The sequence below is a fragment of the Eleginops maclovinus genome, chromosome 6, assembly GCF_036324505.1.
Source record: "Eleginops maclovinus isolate JMC-PN-2008 ecotype Puerto Natales chromosome 6, JC_Emac_rtc_rv5, whole genome shotgun sequence".
Lineage (NCBI taxonomy): Eukaryota > Metazoa > Chordata > Actinopteri > Perciformes > Eleginopidae > Eleginops > Eleginops maclovinus.
Genome location: NC_086354.1, coordinates 1785945 through 1802337, shown reverse-complemented (window position 1 = coordinate 1802337; position 16393 = coordinate 1785945). Strand labels below are relative to the sequence as shown.

The window sequence follows — 16393 nt, the reverse complement described above, 5'->3', positions numbered from 1 at the left end:
ACCAACGATCCTCTCAGCAGTGGTCACTGTTACCCCTTTCTCATCAAACCAGTTCCCGTTTAGATGCTATTCTGGTTCCGAACTGGTTCTTCTTTTTAGCCCCAGTTGTGTTTCCACTGCCCAGAGCCCGATTGAATGACATCACTGTTTACATTGCCACTCTGAAGGCAAAGTTGCGGGCCCTCAGCAGCCCGTGGACCTCGCCTGTCCCCCCGTCCGGCTTCTGGTAAACCCGGATGTTGATGGAATGTCATGTTATCAATGCATTTGGTGAAGTAGCCTGTGACTGTTTCTGTGTATTCCTGGATGTTGATGGTGTTGTTGTATGTGGCTGTCTGCTTAAACATGTCCCAGTTTGTAGTGTCAAAGCAGTCTTGAAGTGCAGCTGTGCTGTCCTCTGGGCCCTTTGTGCAGGTTTCAGCAGAACAGTAAGTTGAACAGAGTCCGATGTGGCAGAGGGGAGAGCCTTGTTTGCTTCTTTTGATGGTTGTGTAAACAAGGTCCAGGGTGTTGTTTTTTGTTGTTGGGAAATCAACATGTTAATATATTTTAGGCATGGCAATTTTCAGGTTAGCATGTTTGAAGTCCCCAGCCGCAATGGGAAAGCAGTCTCTCTGTACTTGTTGCTGGAATTGGGGGAGATGTTAACAACAACCACCAGGATGGCTGTAAACTCCCTCGGGAGGTAGAAAGGCCGGCACTTCATAAACATAAACTCAAACCAGTGGTGAACAGTGTTTGCAGACACCAAGGATCAGCTATGTAAACGATAACACACTTGCCGCGAGACTTCCCCCTGCTAACCGCAGCTCTGTCTGCCTATTAGCATGTTGGTCGAGCTGAATGGCGGAGTCCAGGATGTTTTCATTTAGCCATTGTAAGAAATGTTCGTTTATTTGAAGCCCAGGAGTCGGTTTAAAAGAAAGAAAGCAAAACTCCCTTAAAAGTTATAAAAGGAGTGTTTAATAAAAGGATGCAGTAGTAGGTTTTACAAAAGTTTCACAGCTGTGGCTCAATAGCCCGGGACACGCGTCCACAGGCCACTGACTGAGTGGAGCTCATCAGTAGTTACTGTCTGGCGGTCCGGAACAAAAGAGCGCTCGATTTCACAATACAAACATGTTTTATAGAACCATCCCTTTCCGACCATACAATAAACAACTTCAAAATAAGACGCGCCCCGCTCTCGTGCTCTCATTGGTTGGTAGCGGGGGGCTGGATCCTCTTCTATAGGCTGATGTCGTCGGGGGCGGGTCCTCTTATGACGTCACCGTCGCCATCTTGTTAGCGAAGTCCTGGAGCTCTGTCCTACAATATTCTATTATGCAGTTCTTAGGAGGTTTATCAGTTATTAAACAGGCAACTGTATCATTGCAGCATCAATGAGTGAGAGGTAGAGGCGGTGTGTTTAGTATGCAACTCCACTGGTCCTTCTCCCTCTACTCATATATACAATACAATATTAGCTTTATGCTATCTGAGGCTAAAAACAACATCCTGTGTTACTACCGGAAGTGGACAAATATAATCCGTCCAGAAACAGTGAATTATCTTTTAAAGTTCCGCTCTAATATATTGATTATTTCTAACACCATGTTCCTGTGAAAATGTAAACATGTAAAGCATTCCCCTCACCTTACACTGGTTCAACCGGAGAAGTCTTATACTGTCCTTTTTATTGTCCAGTGAAAATACATTAGCCATTAGCATGCTCGGAATAGCCGGCCTGTTTGGGCTAGCTGCTAGCCTAATCCGAATGCCTCTGCGTTTACCCCTCTTCTGATTCCGCTCACAACGCCTCCTTTCCAGCTGGGGGACAGCACTCAAGGGCGAGATTGGGCAGAGTATGCCGTGGCCGCTAATTTCCTCTGCAAGCGTATTGAGTGTTTATATCCAGTGTGTATTTGTATGTTTTTTTGTCCACCAGGACTCACGACTGTACTTTATACCCCTGACTGTACTGTTGGTAGTTGAAATGAACTTAACAGACATGACGAGGAAACATCAAACACCTTGTCTGCACACACCGCCATCTTATTCACCATCTTGTGATGGGACCACAAAAATAGAGTTTTGATGTTCATTCTTTATATAACCATTGAGTGACTGTAGGACTTATTACTAATTTCAAACTTTACTGTGTGTGTTCTGTTGGTTTCCAGGAACATCAAATCCCACTCCTGTCTCAAGGTGTATCACAAAGACCCTGCACATGTGTTCAACCACCACGCCAGGCCTGAGGTGAAGGTGAGCCCTGTAAGAATGTTCTTTTATTCAAAGTCCAGGAGTAGATTTAAAAGAAAATGAAGTGAAGCTCCTCCTAAAAGTGTTAAAACTAGTATTTAATAAAAGAATGTAGCAGTAGGTTTTACAAAAGTTTCACAGCTGTGGCTCATATACCGGAACAGCGTCCACAGGCCACTGAATGAGTGGAGCTCATCAGGAGTTACTGTCTGGCGGTCGGGAACAAAAGAGGGATCGATTTCACAATACAAACATACTTTATCGAACCATCCCTTTCCGGTCATAAAAATAAACAACTTCAAAATAAGACGAACTCCGGTCTCGTCCTCTCATTGGTTAGTCGAGGGGGATCCTATTGGCCCCTTGTCGTCACATGGGGTTTTCCGGGCTCTTCTATAGGCTGACGTCGTCGGGGGCGGGTCCTCTTATGACATCACCATCGCCATCTTGTTAGTGATGTCCTGAAGCTTCCACCTACGATATTCTATTATGCAATCCTTCTGAAGTTTATCAGTTATTAAACACGCAATAGTATCATCGCAGCATCAATGAGTGAGAGGTAGAGGCGGTGTGTTTAGTATGTAACTCCACGCGTTGGTGTTGGATCCTGGCCAGCGATTCGACATCCTATCCTTTGTGCTCTCTCAATAACGGGCGTGTGGGAAAGATGTTGGTGCCCAGGGCTCGAGGTAGCCATTGCTCCAAAAAAGCCCACGCGTCTTGACCCTCAACTTTTTCAGGGAGGCCGATGAGCCTTAAGTTGTTGCGACGACCCGTTTTCCTGTTCTTCCACCTTCATTTCCAATGTGGCGCATTTGTGATAGCGCCGTGCATAGAGTTTAAGTTGTCCTCTGTCTTTCCAATTCTTTCCTCTGCTACTGGGATCCTGTAAGCTTGGTGTTTCAGCTCACCCTTGAGTCCGCTTATTCCCTCCAGCACATCGTCAAGTTTCTTTGAAAAGTCGCTTTGCGGGGGGCGCTGTAGAGCCGTGGACCAAGATGGCAGCTTAGAGTGGGTGTTCCTCGCAATTCCGCTAAAAGTCCTAGTTTATTAACTATTAACACTTCTAACTGGTTCTACAAGATGTCTAAACAAACAACGCTTAAAGACTGTGAAAGCAGCTCCAGATCCCGTGACTTAGCTGCGGTGCTAGAAGTACTGCAGTCACTCCGTACGACCGTCACCACGATGAATACTCTCGATGGCTTTGGGACAAAACTCGACAACGTGGAGAGACGCATAGCTGAGATGAATAGCTCTGTTGATGCTGTGCAGAAGAGTTTTGCGGACCTTCAACAAGGTATCATTGCTAATGTTAAGCGGCTCACGGAGGCTGAAGGGCGCATCATAGACGCCGAAGATAGCCTGCAGAGTGTGCATACGGAGCTGATGGACGCCTCTAAACGCATCACTTATTTAGAGTCTAAGACGGAAGACCTAGAAAATCGTGCCCGGAGAAAGAACCTAAGACTGGTAGGGCTCCCCGAAAATGCTGAAAACACCCAGCCCATGACTGATTACATCCAGCATATGTTGCTGGTCTGGCTGGGGGTCGATGCCGCCAAGTCGTTCACCTTGGAAAGAGCGCACCGCACTTGGGCAAGACCAAGACCAGATCAGAGCAGAGCCGTAATCATCCGCTTACTGCGATTTCAAGACCGCGAGTTTGTCTTCAACACATCCAAACAACGCTCGCTCACTCATGATGGTCACAAAATCTTCTTTGCTCAAGATAAATCAGCGGAAACCATGAAGGCACGGAGCCCTTTCATTGCAGTGAGGAAAAAATTCATTGAAGCTGGAACTTTTCGGGGATTCACCCTACGCCCTTGCAAGATGAGGGCTCTGCACAACGGGAAGATAGTTATTTTCTCTACACCAGAAGAAGCTGAGAACTTCATCCCAAACTCCTAAACTTCTGAATGCTGAGGAGTATAGGTACTTACAGAATGACTGATAGATGATCAGTAGTTTAATATAGGTTCTGCGAAGTTGGATTTGTGTATATTCTGTACTTTCTAACTTATTTTATGCAGAGCTGCTACTACTATATTTGGTGGACACTTTATTTTATGCACCTTCTATCAACCGATACACTTGTGTATTTAACACAGGCTTCTAAGGGCAGTTAAACCAAGAAGTGTTAATAATGCTATGCTTCATTCTAGGACGATAAATGTTTGAATGTTCAGGTCGGGATGCGGGGTTGGGGGGGACCGCGTGGGCTGTCGGAGAGAAGTGCCTACAGTTAAACCACTCCTCATTAATTGTGGATTGGTACTTGCCCTTACATGTTTAGTTTAAGTAAGGGAAGGGGGGGAGGGCGGAATTCAAAGGTTAAGTGTTTCCTTGTGTATGTGTATATGTAGGGTTCGGTTTGTGTTGTTTTCATCTATTCTTTTTTTTTTTTTTTTTTTTGTCACACTCAACATGGTCATCTGTCTCACTGTACATGAACCAACATGGAAAGTCCAAAACTGTCTGATTTAAGATTTACAAGCTGGAATGTCAGGGGACTCAATAAGCTAACCAAACTGAACCAGGTAATGACTAGACTTAAAAACCTACACTCTAAAATAATCTTTCTTCAGGAAATTCATATCTCAGTCACTGAAATTAGACAAATACAGCGTAGGTGGCCTGGTCAAGTTATACATGCCACATATAACAATTACGCTCGAGGGGTACTTATTCTTATTCATAGAACAATTCCTTTTCAGCTTACCAATACTATCAGGGACCCCCAAGGGAGATTTGTAATTGCTCAGGGTAGGATCCTGTCTCGTGCATTGAATTTAGTTGACTGTATAGTTATTAGTGACTGTATAGTTATGAGTGATCACTCCCCCATTTCTATGTCTGTACAAATGAAAAAGCTTCAGCAGTCTCCCACTAATTGGCGTCTACAAGTGAAGTGGCTTAAAAATCCGGAATTTATTAAATATGTAGAAGATAAGATTGACGACTATTTTCAGGCATTAGATGGGAAACCTTCAAGGCATATATTAGAGGGCACATTATTAGTTTTACAAGCACTAAAAACAAGAAACAAAAAGCAGAAATTAATTAATTAGAGAAGCAAATAAAATCTTTGGAAATAGATATAAATAATAAAGATGACCCTGAAAAGCAAAAACGGTTACTAATTTTAAGAACGGAATACAATAAACTAACATCTGATAGAGCAGCAAAAAGTTTACTGTGGTTGAACCTGGCGTTTTATGATCAGGGAGAAAAAGCCGGCAAACTGTTAGCTTGGAGAATTAAAAAAACACAATCTGAAAGAGCCATTAATGGCATAACTACCCAATCAGGGAGATATCAAACGATCCTCAAGATAGTAATAATACATTTAAAGAATTTTATCAGTCACTGTACAGGTCAGAATGCTCCCCCACACCTACTTATAGAGATACCTTTCTTAATCAGCTCCAGTTTAAAACGTTCACAGAGGAGTTTAAAGAGGACCTGGATGAGGACATAACGGTAGAAGAACTTTTGCAGGCCATAAAAATTATCAACTCAGGCAAAGCTCCAGGGCCTGATGGCCTGCCAATAGAGTTTTATAAAACCTTCCAGAAGCAGTTGTTGATCCCACTTTTGAATATGTTTAATGAGTCATTTAATGATGGTATATTACCACCAACTTTAAGACTTGCTACAATAATCCTTATTTTGAAACCTGGGAAAATACCGATCAACTGCTCTTCTTACAGGCCTATCAGTCTTATGGGAGTAGACACAAAAATATTGTGTAAAGTTCTTGCTAAAAGGCTAGATCCATATGTCCCCCTTTTGGTACATAATGACCAGAATGGGTTCGTACAGAGTCGTCAGGGATTTCATAACATTAGAAGGGTCCTCAACATAATCCACTTTAAAGATAACTCCAGGGATACAGCGCTGCTATCTGTAGATGCTAGACAAGCGTTCGATAGAATCGAGTGGCCTTATTTGTTTAACTTGTTACCAAGATATGGACTTGGGGGAAAATTTCTGAAATGGATAGAATTATTGTACACTAACCCTACAGCACGTGTAATGACGAATAACAATTTAAAAAGCCCGTTTACGTTAGAGAGGTCAACACGCCAGGGCTGTCCTCTCTCCCCACTATTGTTCGTTTTGGCCATTGAGCCTTTGGCCATGTCCATTAGAGCTGAAGCCAATTTGTCGGGTATAACAATTGGAGAGCATGAACATAGGATATCGTTGTATGCAGACGATGTGATTTTTTTTTTGTCAGATTTATCAAACAGTGTCCTGACATTATTACATTTAATTAATAAATTCGATCAGTTTTTTTTTACAGTATTAATAATGAGAAGTCTTCTATACTTTTCTTGAATAAAGAAGAAAGAACCAATCCAGTTATAAGTACACCCTTTCTTAATGCGAGGGAGGGCTTTATCCTAGATTACCCTCCAAATTAATACAGTTGTTGAAGCAAACTATGACCCGTTGATGAGAGAGGTACAAGACCTACTTGAAAAATGGACAACAATGCCAATATCAATGATTGGTCGGATCAACATAATTAAGATGACTATCTTACCGAAATTCTTATATTTGTTTCAGTCACTCCCAATGCCACTGCCAAAATCATTTTTTGAAGAAATTAACACTGCATTTTGTAGATTTATCTGGAACAATAGAAAACCCATACTGAGACTCAGATTATTGTATTTGCCTTATGATAGGGGTGGATTACAGATGCCCAGTTTACAGTGGTATTACTGGGCCGCTCAGCTGCGTAGTGCTATGTTTTATTTTGTCACACACTCTCCTCCAGCATGGGTTTATATTAAACAAGCATCAGTACCTAAGCTGCCATTAAGTCTATATTTATATTCAGCAGATTTCAAAACTTTAAAGAAAAAAACAACAAACCCCTTCTTTAAAAACTCTGTGGATATATGGTTTAAGGCCCATAGCCATGTTGGCGATACTCCCCCCATCTCTCAATTTTCACCTATTTGGGGTAATGCGCAGTTTGCCCCTGGCAGGGCAGATGGTGGTTCTCAGGTTTGGGCCGACAGGGGGGTGCAAAAAATTGGAGACTTATATGTTCAGGGCACTTTACTAACATTTAACGACCTTTGTTTGAAATATTAAATTCCAAAAAAACATTTCTTTAAATACTTACAATTGAAGCACTTCATCTCATCAAAGCAGTATCAGGCTACACATGAGCCACCGCTGTCCTGCCTCGAGGGCATTGTGTTGAAACACATGAATGGGAAACGACAAATCTCTACATTATATACAGCACTTGTCTCGCATGATGAGGAGTCTAGTCATGATAGAAGGAGAGCATTGAGTTTAGATATTAAGGAAGATATTGGAGAAGCTGAGTGGATGTCAGCTTATTTAAAAGCTCAATCACAAACCATTAATACTCGAATGAAACTGCTACAACACAAGTGGTTAATGAGGACATACATAACCCCTGAGAAACTCAACAAATGGTCACCTGGCATTCCAGATACATGTGTGAAATGTTTGACTGAGAAAGGTACTTTAATTCATTGTGTATGGGAATGTCCTAAGCTGGTAGATTTTTGGAAAAGGGTAGTCCGCACTCTAAGTATAATCACAGGTATTCAGGTACCTTGCATAGCAAAACTTTGTGTTTTAGGGATAAACCCGGATTGCTTTTCTGTTTACTCTAAGTGTAAGATTCTGATCAACTTTGGCCTCCTGCAGGCCAGGAGGATGATTGCTCTATCTTGGAGAGAGACTGAAGTATCCTCTACACAATCTTGGATTAGAGAAATGGCAATGTGTGTTACATTAGAAAAGCTAACCTATGTAATTAGGGGTAAAGTCCAAGAATTTGAAGAGGTGTGGGCACTCTTAATGAACTTTCTCAGACAACAGTAGATTGTATTTATCTGTAAGGCTATTGAGTGTAACAACTTTATTTATCTATTTTTATTTATTTATTATTATTTGTAATTATTGTTATTGTTTTATATATGTATTTTTATTTATATTTTTGTTTTAAATTTAAATTGTATTTACTTATTTTGTATGTGTGTATGCAACACGAGGTTTGCCTGCTTTTCATTGTGCAAATAGTGTGGCATGTGTCAACGTGTTTTTGTATGTTCTTATTGAAAATGTATAAAAAAGCATTGTTCAAAAAAAAAAAAAAAAGAAAAGAAAAGTCGCTTTGCATAAGAGCGTATGGCACAGAGGACTTCCCCATTCTGCCTGTCCTCAGTCAATGCCGTCGCCTCGGTGTCTTTGCTAGCAGCAGCCGATCTAGCTTTATCTTGCGACGTAGAAATTAAAGTTTTCGATGCTGCAGGGGTCTGCGGAGTTGGTTTCTGAGATTTTCCCACCATGGTTTTGGCAGTTAGTTTAGTGTTCAAGTATACGTGTATTTTAAGAAAGTTGTGGTCTTCGAAATCATTGATTCAATAGATTAGCCTGGGAGCCCAACAGAGATGCGTCTCACCAGCACTGCGCCATAACCAGAAGCCTTTGTTTTATTTGATATTTTGTTAATTCAGCAGGTGAACCAATATGTTCATAAAACGTGTGTGTGTGTGTGTGAGTTTAACTGTGTGTATTAAACTAAAACGGAACACTTTTATATCAGCTCTGATTTTATTCCTAAACTGTGGTAGGTGCTCGTGTGTTTCAGTGTTGGTATATAACTCCTGCCTGAATATGCTTCATGAAAGCCAGGTTTTCCTATAAAACAAAATATTTTAGGATACTCAATATTTTGGTTTCTTCTTCTCTAAGGTTACAGTGTTTCGGTAACATAATACAATTAAGTAAAAAATATCTTATTGATATTTCTTTTGTCTTTTATTTATTTGCATTGCATTTGATACTAAGCTATTCCAAAAGAAGCAGAAAGGAATCAGCTCATATTGCTTTTATATTTTGATACTGACATTAGGTTACTGATTAAAATATTTTGCAGGTCTCTAGTTGTAACTGTATACATTTTTAAGTTTATTTTGAAATGTGTAAGGAGGTTGAGGTTGTCGAACCTCAGATTGAGGAGGAACAATAGGGATATCTTCCTGGTCGTGGAACGACGGACCAGCTTTTTACTCTCGCAGGGATCCTGGAGGGGGCCTGGGAGTACGCTCATCCGGTCTACATGTGCTTTGTGGATTTGGAGAAGGCGTATGACCAGGTTCCCCGGGACATACTGTGGGAGGTGCTGCGGGAGTATGGGATGAGGGGGCCTCTACTCAGGGCCATCCAATCTCTGTACTCCCAAAGCGAGAGCTGTGTCCGGGTCCTCGGTAGCACGTCGGACGGTCTTTCCGGTGAGGGTTGGCCTCCGCCAGGGCTGCGCTTTGTCACCACTGTTGTTTGTGACATTCATGGAAAGGATTTCGAGGTGTAGTCATGGGGGAAGGGGTCTGCAGTTCGGTGGGCTAAGGATTGCACCACAGCTTTTTGCAGATGATGTGGTCCTAATGGCTTCATCGGTCTGGGACCTGCAGCACTCACTGGATCGGTTCGCGGCCGAGTGTGAAGCGGCTGGGATGAGGATCAGCACCTCCAAATCTGAGGCCATGGTTCTCAGCAGGAAACCGATAGACTGTTCACTCCAAGTAGGGAATGAGGCCTTACCCCAAGTGAAGGAGTTCAAGCATCTCGGGGTCTTGTTCTCGAGTGAGGGAACAATGGAGCGTGAGACCATTGTCACGAAAAGAGAGCTGAGACAGAAGGCTAAGCTCTGTCTACCATGCCATCTTTGTTCCTACCCTCACCTATGGTCATGAAGGATGGGTCATGACCGAAAGAACGAGATTGTGGATACAAGCGGCCGAAATGGGATTTTTCCGCAGGGTGGCTGGCATCTCCCTTAGGGATAAGGTGAGCAGTTCAGTCATCCGGGAGGAAAGGAGCCAGTTGAGGTGGTTCGGGCACCTAGTGGGGATGCCACCTGGGCGCCACCTTAGGGAGGTGTTCCAGGCATGTCCAGCTGGGAAGAGACCGAGGGGTAGACCTAGGACCAGGTGGAGGGATTATATCTCTTCGCTGGCCTGGGAGCGCCTTGGAATCCCCCAGTCAAAGCTGGTTGATGTGGCCAGGGAAAGACAAGTTTGGGGCTCTCTGCTGGAACAGTTACCTCTGCGACCCTGACGGATAAGCGGGAAAATATGGATGGATGGATGGATGGTATAAGGAGGTTCGTAAAGTGAAGGGAGCTCCTGCAGCCTTTTGACTGTAACTGATTAGTTTTCCCTGTCATTGAGATTTTAACACTTCTTTATTATTATTGTATGTATATATATATATATATACAGTGGGGCAAAAAAGTATTTAGTCAGCCACCAATTGTGCAAGTTCTCCCATTTAAAAAGATGAGAGAGGCCTGTAATTTTTATCATAGGTACACTTCAACCATGAGAGACAAAATGAGAAAAAACAATCCAGGAAATCACATTGTAGGATTTTTAATGAATTAATTGGTCAATTCCTCGGTAAAATAAGTATTTGGTCAATAACAAACAAGCAAGATTTCTGGCTCTCACAGACCTGTAACTTCTTCTTTAAGAGGCTCCTCTGTCCTCCACTCGTTACCTGTATTAATGGCACCTTTTTGAACTCGTTATCAGTATAAAAGACACCTGTCCACAACCTCAAACAGTCATACTCCAAACTCCACTATGGCCAAGACCAAAGAGCTGTCAAAGGAGACCAGAGACAAAATTGTAGACCTGCACCAGGCTGGGAAAAGTGAATCTGCAATAGGTAAGCAGCTTGGTGTGAAGAAATCAACTGTGGGAGCAATTATTAGAAAATGGAAGACATACAAGACCACTGCTAATCTCCCTCGATCTGGGGCTCCACGCAAGATCTCACCCCGTGGGTCAAAATGATCACAAGAACGGTGAGCAAAAATCCCAGAACCACACGGGGGGACGTAGTGAATGACCTGCAGAGAGCTGGGACCAAAGTAACAGAGGCTACCATCAGTAACACACTACGCCACCAGGGACTTAAATCCTGCAGTTCCAGACGTGTCTCCCTGCTTAAGCCAGTACATGTCCAGGCCCGTCTGAAGTTTGCTAGAGGGCATTTGGATGATCCAGAAGAGGATTGGGAGAATGTCATATGGTCAGATGAAACCAAAATAGAACTTTTTGGTAAAAACTCAACTTGTCGTGTTTGGAGGAGAAAGAATGCAGAGTTGCATCCAAAGAACACCATACCTACTGTGAAGCATGGGGGTGGAAACATCATGCTTTGGGGATGTTTCTCTGCAAAGGGACCAGGACGACTGATCCGTGTAAAGGAAAGAATGAATGGGGCCATGTATCGTGAGATTTTGAGTGAAAACCTCCTTCCATCAGCAAGGGCACTGAAGATGAGGCGTGGCTGGGTCTTTCAGCATGACGATGATCCCAAACACACCGCCAGGGCAACGAAGGAGTGGCTTCGTAAGAAGCATTTCAAGGTCCTGGAGTTGCCTAGCCAGTCTCCAGATCTCAACCCCATAGAAAATCTTTGGAGGGAGTTGAAAGTCTGTGTTGCCCAGCGACAGCCCCAAAACATCAGTGCTTTAGAGGAGATCTGCATGGAGGAATGGGCCAAAATACCAGCAACAGTGTGTGAAAACCTTGTGAAGACTTACAGAAAACGTTTGACCTCTGTCATTGCCAACAAAGGGTATATAACAAAGTATTGAGATGAACTTTTGTTATTGACCAAATATTTATTTTCCACAATCATTTGAAAATTAATTCATTAAAAATCCTACAATATGATTTCCTGGATTTTTTTTTCTCATTCTGTCTCTCATAGTTGAGGTATACCTATGATAAAAATGACAGGCCTCTCTCATCTTTTTAAATGGGAGAACTTGCACAATTGGTGGCTGACTAAATACTTTTTTGCCCCACTGTATATATATAAATAATAGTCAGTGTCAGTGGGAGTTCCCGGGCCTTGTTGACGATGCTGGTAGCAGAGGGGAAAAAACCAACACTGCACAGCCTTTTTCAGATACAGGAAAACATAGAAACCATGTTACCAAATCAATACATCAGTCTCACATATCAGCAAAGTTGACATCTTTGGAGACAAATAATTGCATGATGAGGACGCAGACTTTGTTTTCATGGTTGACAGAGCTCCTTGATGGTTGACAGAGCTCCTTGACTTAGAAGACCACCTACACAATAAAATGCACCAAGTTTAGGCCTGTTTAGGGTTTACTAAGGACTGACAAAAGGTTTTTCTAGCAAAGGAAGGAAATCCCACACTGAAAGAGAGGTAGAAGGGGTGGGTGTACAGAAACTTGAAATGATCACAAATGCACTTTTGCTGTAAATAAAGAATTCAGGTTAATCCCACACAGTGTAAAATAAGACCATGAATGGCAATGAACATGAAAGCATAGGGTTGAAGGTAATGATCAAGCAGCTCAGAGTTTGGAGGTTGTGTGACTGGCTATTCCTGGATCAGCCTGGCAGTCAGAGCCTGGACCGGTTCAACTGTAAACACACAGCGGGGGAATCAGAGAGTCAACATGTGTAAGAGCATGTCCATGCTTGGCGTTCTTCCCACAGCACCTGCATAAATGTGTCACACTCGCACACACGCACGCACGCACGCACGCACGCACACACACACACACACACACACACACACACACACCTAAGCAGGATTTCTCTGTAAAGAGTTTTTATGGCGCTGGGTTTGTTTGGTGTCTGAGCATTCGGTCTGTTATTGTCCCTCTTATTCCCCTTCAGTGATTCAGACACTCTCTGTTTTTCACAGATCTCTAAAGAGGTGCTGTACGGCAGTCACAGTCTAGTCCACACCCTGTCAGCGTCCGGATGCAGCACTCTGCGCAGCCTGCAAGGCTCTATGTCACCCCCCATGGTCCGCTCCATGCCCTCCTCTCCCTCCAGGAGGCCATACGGTGGGAGCATAGGGAGTAGGACTGGGATGGTGGATCCAGGAAGCGCCACATTACCACAGGAGCGCTTGTCAGGGGTGGGGCGATCCAGCTCCCTGTGCTCCAGCAGCAGTGCCATACTGGAGAGGAGAGACGTGAAGCCTGGTGAGACACCTGCATGCTCACCAGCTCATCAATGACCAATGTCTGATGACAAAACGCAATGTGCATGTTTCTAACGTGACTAAAGAAACACATGGGCTTTCTGCCTCAGAAATCTTAATGATCTGTTAAATATACAACACTCTATCCTGAGACCCTTGTGTCGGATAAACGAGGGTTTCAGGGAGCAACAAAGAAAGGATTGCTCACACTAAAGTGACAAAAAACATAAACAATATATTAACAGCTTTTTTTGTAAAAAGATGCAGAACAAGCAACACTGACAGCATAGAATAATGTAAATAATGTGGCTACTCTGACATTCATGTGATGTGCGTGTGCACATGTGTGTGTGTCAGATGAGGACGTTGGCAGCCGTAAGGCCCTGGTGGTTCGTGGTGAAGGAGGACCACATTACCCAGACTTCTACTGCTCCTCCCTGCAGGACGGAGGGGGAGGGGGTCGCCTCAGCTTCAGCTCCTCCCAGTGTAGCACTCCTCCCTCTCTGCCTGCAGAAATGGTGGATGCGGGGGTCTCAGGGATCCCGGGGGTGCTGCAGCAGTACCGGGCCTCCATCAAACCCCTGATGGGCTTCGGAGACAGCATGGATCACCAGACCCACTCCCTGCACAGGTACACACTGATCTGACCACACTGTTGGAAGGATTATTTAGTCTCTCGCTTGTTTTGAGCCTGCACAGCAGAGAGCGAGACAGAGCTCCTGAGCCTGATCCAGTCTGCCCCCAGGAACTCTCCTGTTCATAAAAAATGAAGGATGGCACAGCCGCGACTATTTTTAAGTGCTTTATCAGGTGCTCAAAGACACTTTACAGGGGTAAAAATAGATACCATAAAAAAAGATGAAAAGTTGAAAAAAATCTGGCAACATTGAGCAAACGGACAAAACATTAATCACACAAGCCAGCCTGAAAAGTTGCGTTTTGGTCAATGTCTTAAAGGTCTCCAATTATGCTATATTTCAACAATATATTGTAGGGCAATATCTATACAAAACTTGTTTGTGAAGTGTTTTGCTCAAAATACCAAACAGATCCCCCATTGTAACATGCCTCATCCCCCTCTATCTCAGCCCTGTTCCTGAAGTGCTGATTCTGTGGCTGTAGCTTTAAATTTGAGCTGACCTGAAGCTGGCCACGCCCCTTTAGAGCGTCATGCATGAAAAGTTTCTAACAGAGAAACTCAGCTAAACGCTGCCGTGATTAAACGCCATATTTGGTTCGAAACAACATCCAGTATTATTTCTGAAACGCTTCTCAGTGTTTACCACTAGAACAGAGACATATATATGTATTGTATAAATAACAACTGGCAGTCCCTCCTGCAGACATCCTGCTGAACACACAGACGCACAGAGGTGCTGCGGAGGGATTCAGCTCGCGACTGTATATTGCGGACGATAGGTTGGGACGTGTCACGTGGGCAGGACTTTGCCAGGAGTTCAAGTAAAGCCAGCCCACATTTAAGATATGATGTCATAACCAAAGCAAATCTGGATCAGCTCGTGTGTATACAGATGGGCTCTCGGGTTGTATTTTCTGAAACTTTGTGAGTCTCCTTACACACAGGAGACAAATAGTTATGTATAAAAGACATCAAAAACTGCATTTTGCATAATAGGGGACCTGTAAATCAGTGGCAGACGGTCCATTTAAGCAGATGAAGTGATGCTTAAAAAAAAATTCACAAAAGCGAAAAACGTCACGTGGACGTGTTTCTGTTATATTTAACGATTCATTACTTGCTTGTGCTGCTGTGTATTGCATAGACAAACTGACAAAGTAAGGTGTACAAACAGTGGCTCTCACACGCCAAATTTGGCATTACACAATTAAGCGCCTCTTCAAGAGGTTAAGCGTTTGGCTGGCGGTTAACGGGATGATATAACATTTTTTGATTGGTCAATTCACCTTTTGAGGTGTTGTCGTTAAGCGCCACTTCACTGCTTTGAATCAATTGTGCGCTACCTTGCGCGTTCATGTGAAGATGATTGACAGTAGGTCGGACAAATAACAATGTTCATCACCACCAACTCTCTGCCACAGTATTCTGTGTGTCCGTGTTAGTGCTTTGCTGTGCTAACCTTTAAAGATAGTACAACATAAGCGTCAGCTTTCGGGAAAGGCCTTACTTTCAGCAAACTTCAACAACTTGATCGACAGGATTAACAGGATTGGTTCTAATGTAGTTTCATTGTAAGGTAGGCTAAGTTTCATTCTTTGAACGAGAGCTTGTAAGGGTAACGTTATTGTTAGAAACAAGATACACTTGCTTCTGTAACGTTATAGATCTGAACAACGTTTATTATATCTTTCAAAATGCTTTAAAATCCATGGATGCTAGACATCCGTGATTGGGTTCAGATGGTTCGTGCTTCGCGACTGTAATGCATGATGGGATATATTGCTTGGTAGTGACCATCGGTTGCCCACTACATTTCACGGTGCATTTTGGGAAACAGTGAGTGCACTATATAGTGAATATCAATACACACTCAACATTCGGACACCACTACAAAATGTTGTACACTATATAGTGAGTAGGGAGTGATTTCGGATACAGCCTAGACCTTTAGCTACATGCTAAAAACAATAACATCCGGTACTACCGGAAGTTTGAGCTTTGGTCCGTCCGGAAACAGTGAATTATGCCATTAATAGTTTCACTTCCACAATATATTGATTTATCCCACACTAGCAACAGTGTTCACTTACCATACAACCCCTGAAAGCCAATTATTATTATTATAGATGTGCCGCAAATATGACTCCCAAATTAATTTGAAGGAAGTAACGTTAACGTTAATAGTAATATTAAATTAAAAAACTTGCTTGAGGTCCTTGACTTTGGTCCATGTTGGACAGCGATCCTTCAGACGTTTTTCTGCTCTAGCACAGGCTTCCTGTCGGTATGGTATACGGCTGCTATTAACGTTAAATGTAGCTATTATAGTATGAGAAAAAAACTGCTTGGGCTGGTGATATATATATGTGTGTGTATATACACACAGACAGACAGAGCATGCTAGAACGCTCTCTCCCTACCCGATTCCTGACACAGTTGATTCACACAGTTTGTTTCCTG

The 16393-nt window shown here is 43.1% G+C and overlaps 1 protein-coding gene across 1 annotated transcript in view; it reads left to right on the top strand.

The window, feature by feature from the left end:
• si:ch211-207d6.2 (sickle tail protein) overlaps nucleotides 1-16393 on the top strand; it is a 106185-nt gene that overhangs the window by 10224 nt on the left and 79568 nt on the right. Inside the window, exons 4-6 of the mRNA XM_063886811.1 lie at nucleotides 2163-2247; nucleotides 13009-13294; nucleotides 13651-13924. Of these exons, the coding sequence (XP_063742881.1) occupies nucleotides 2163-2247; nucleotides 13009-13294; nucleotides 13651-13924 (645 nt within the window). The remainder of the gene's footprint in view (nucleotides 1-2162; nucleotides 2248-13008; nucleotides 13295-13650; nucleotides 13925-16393) is intronic.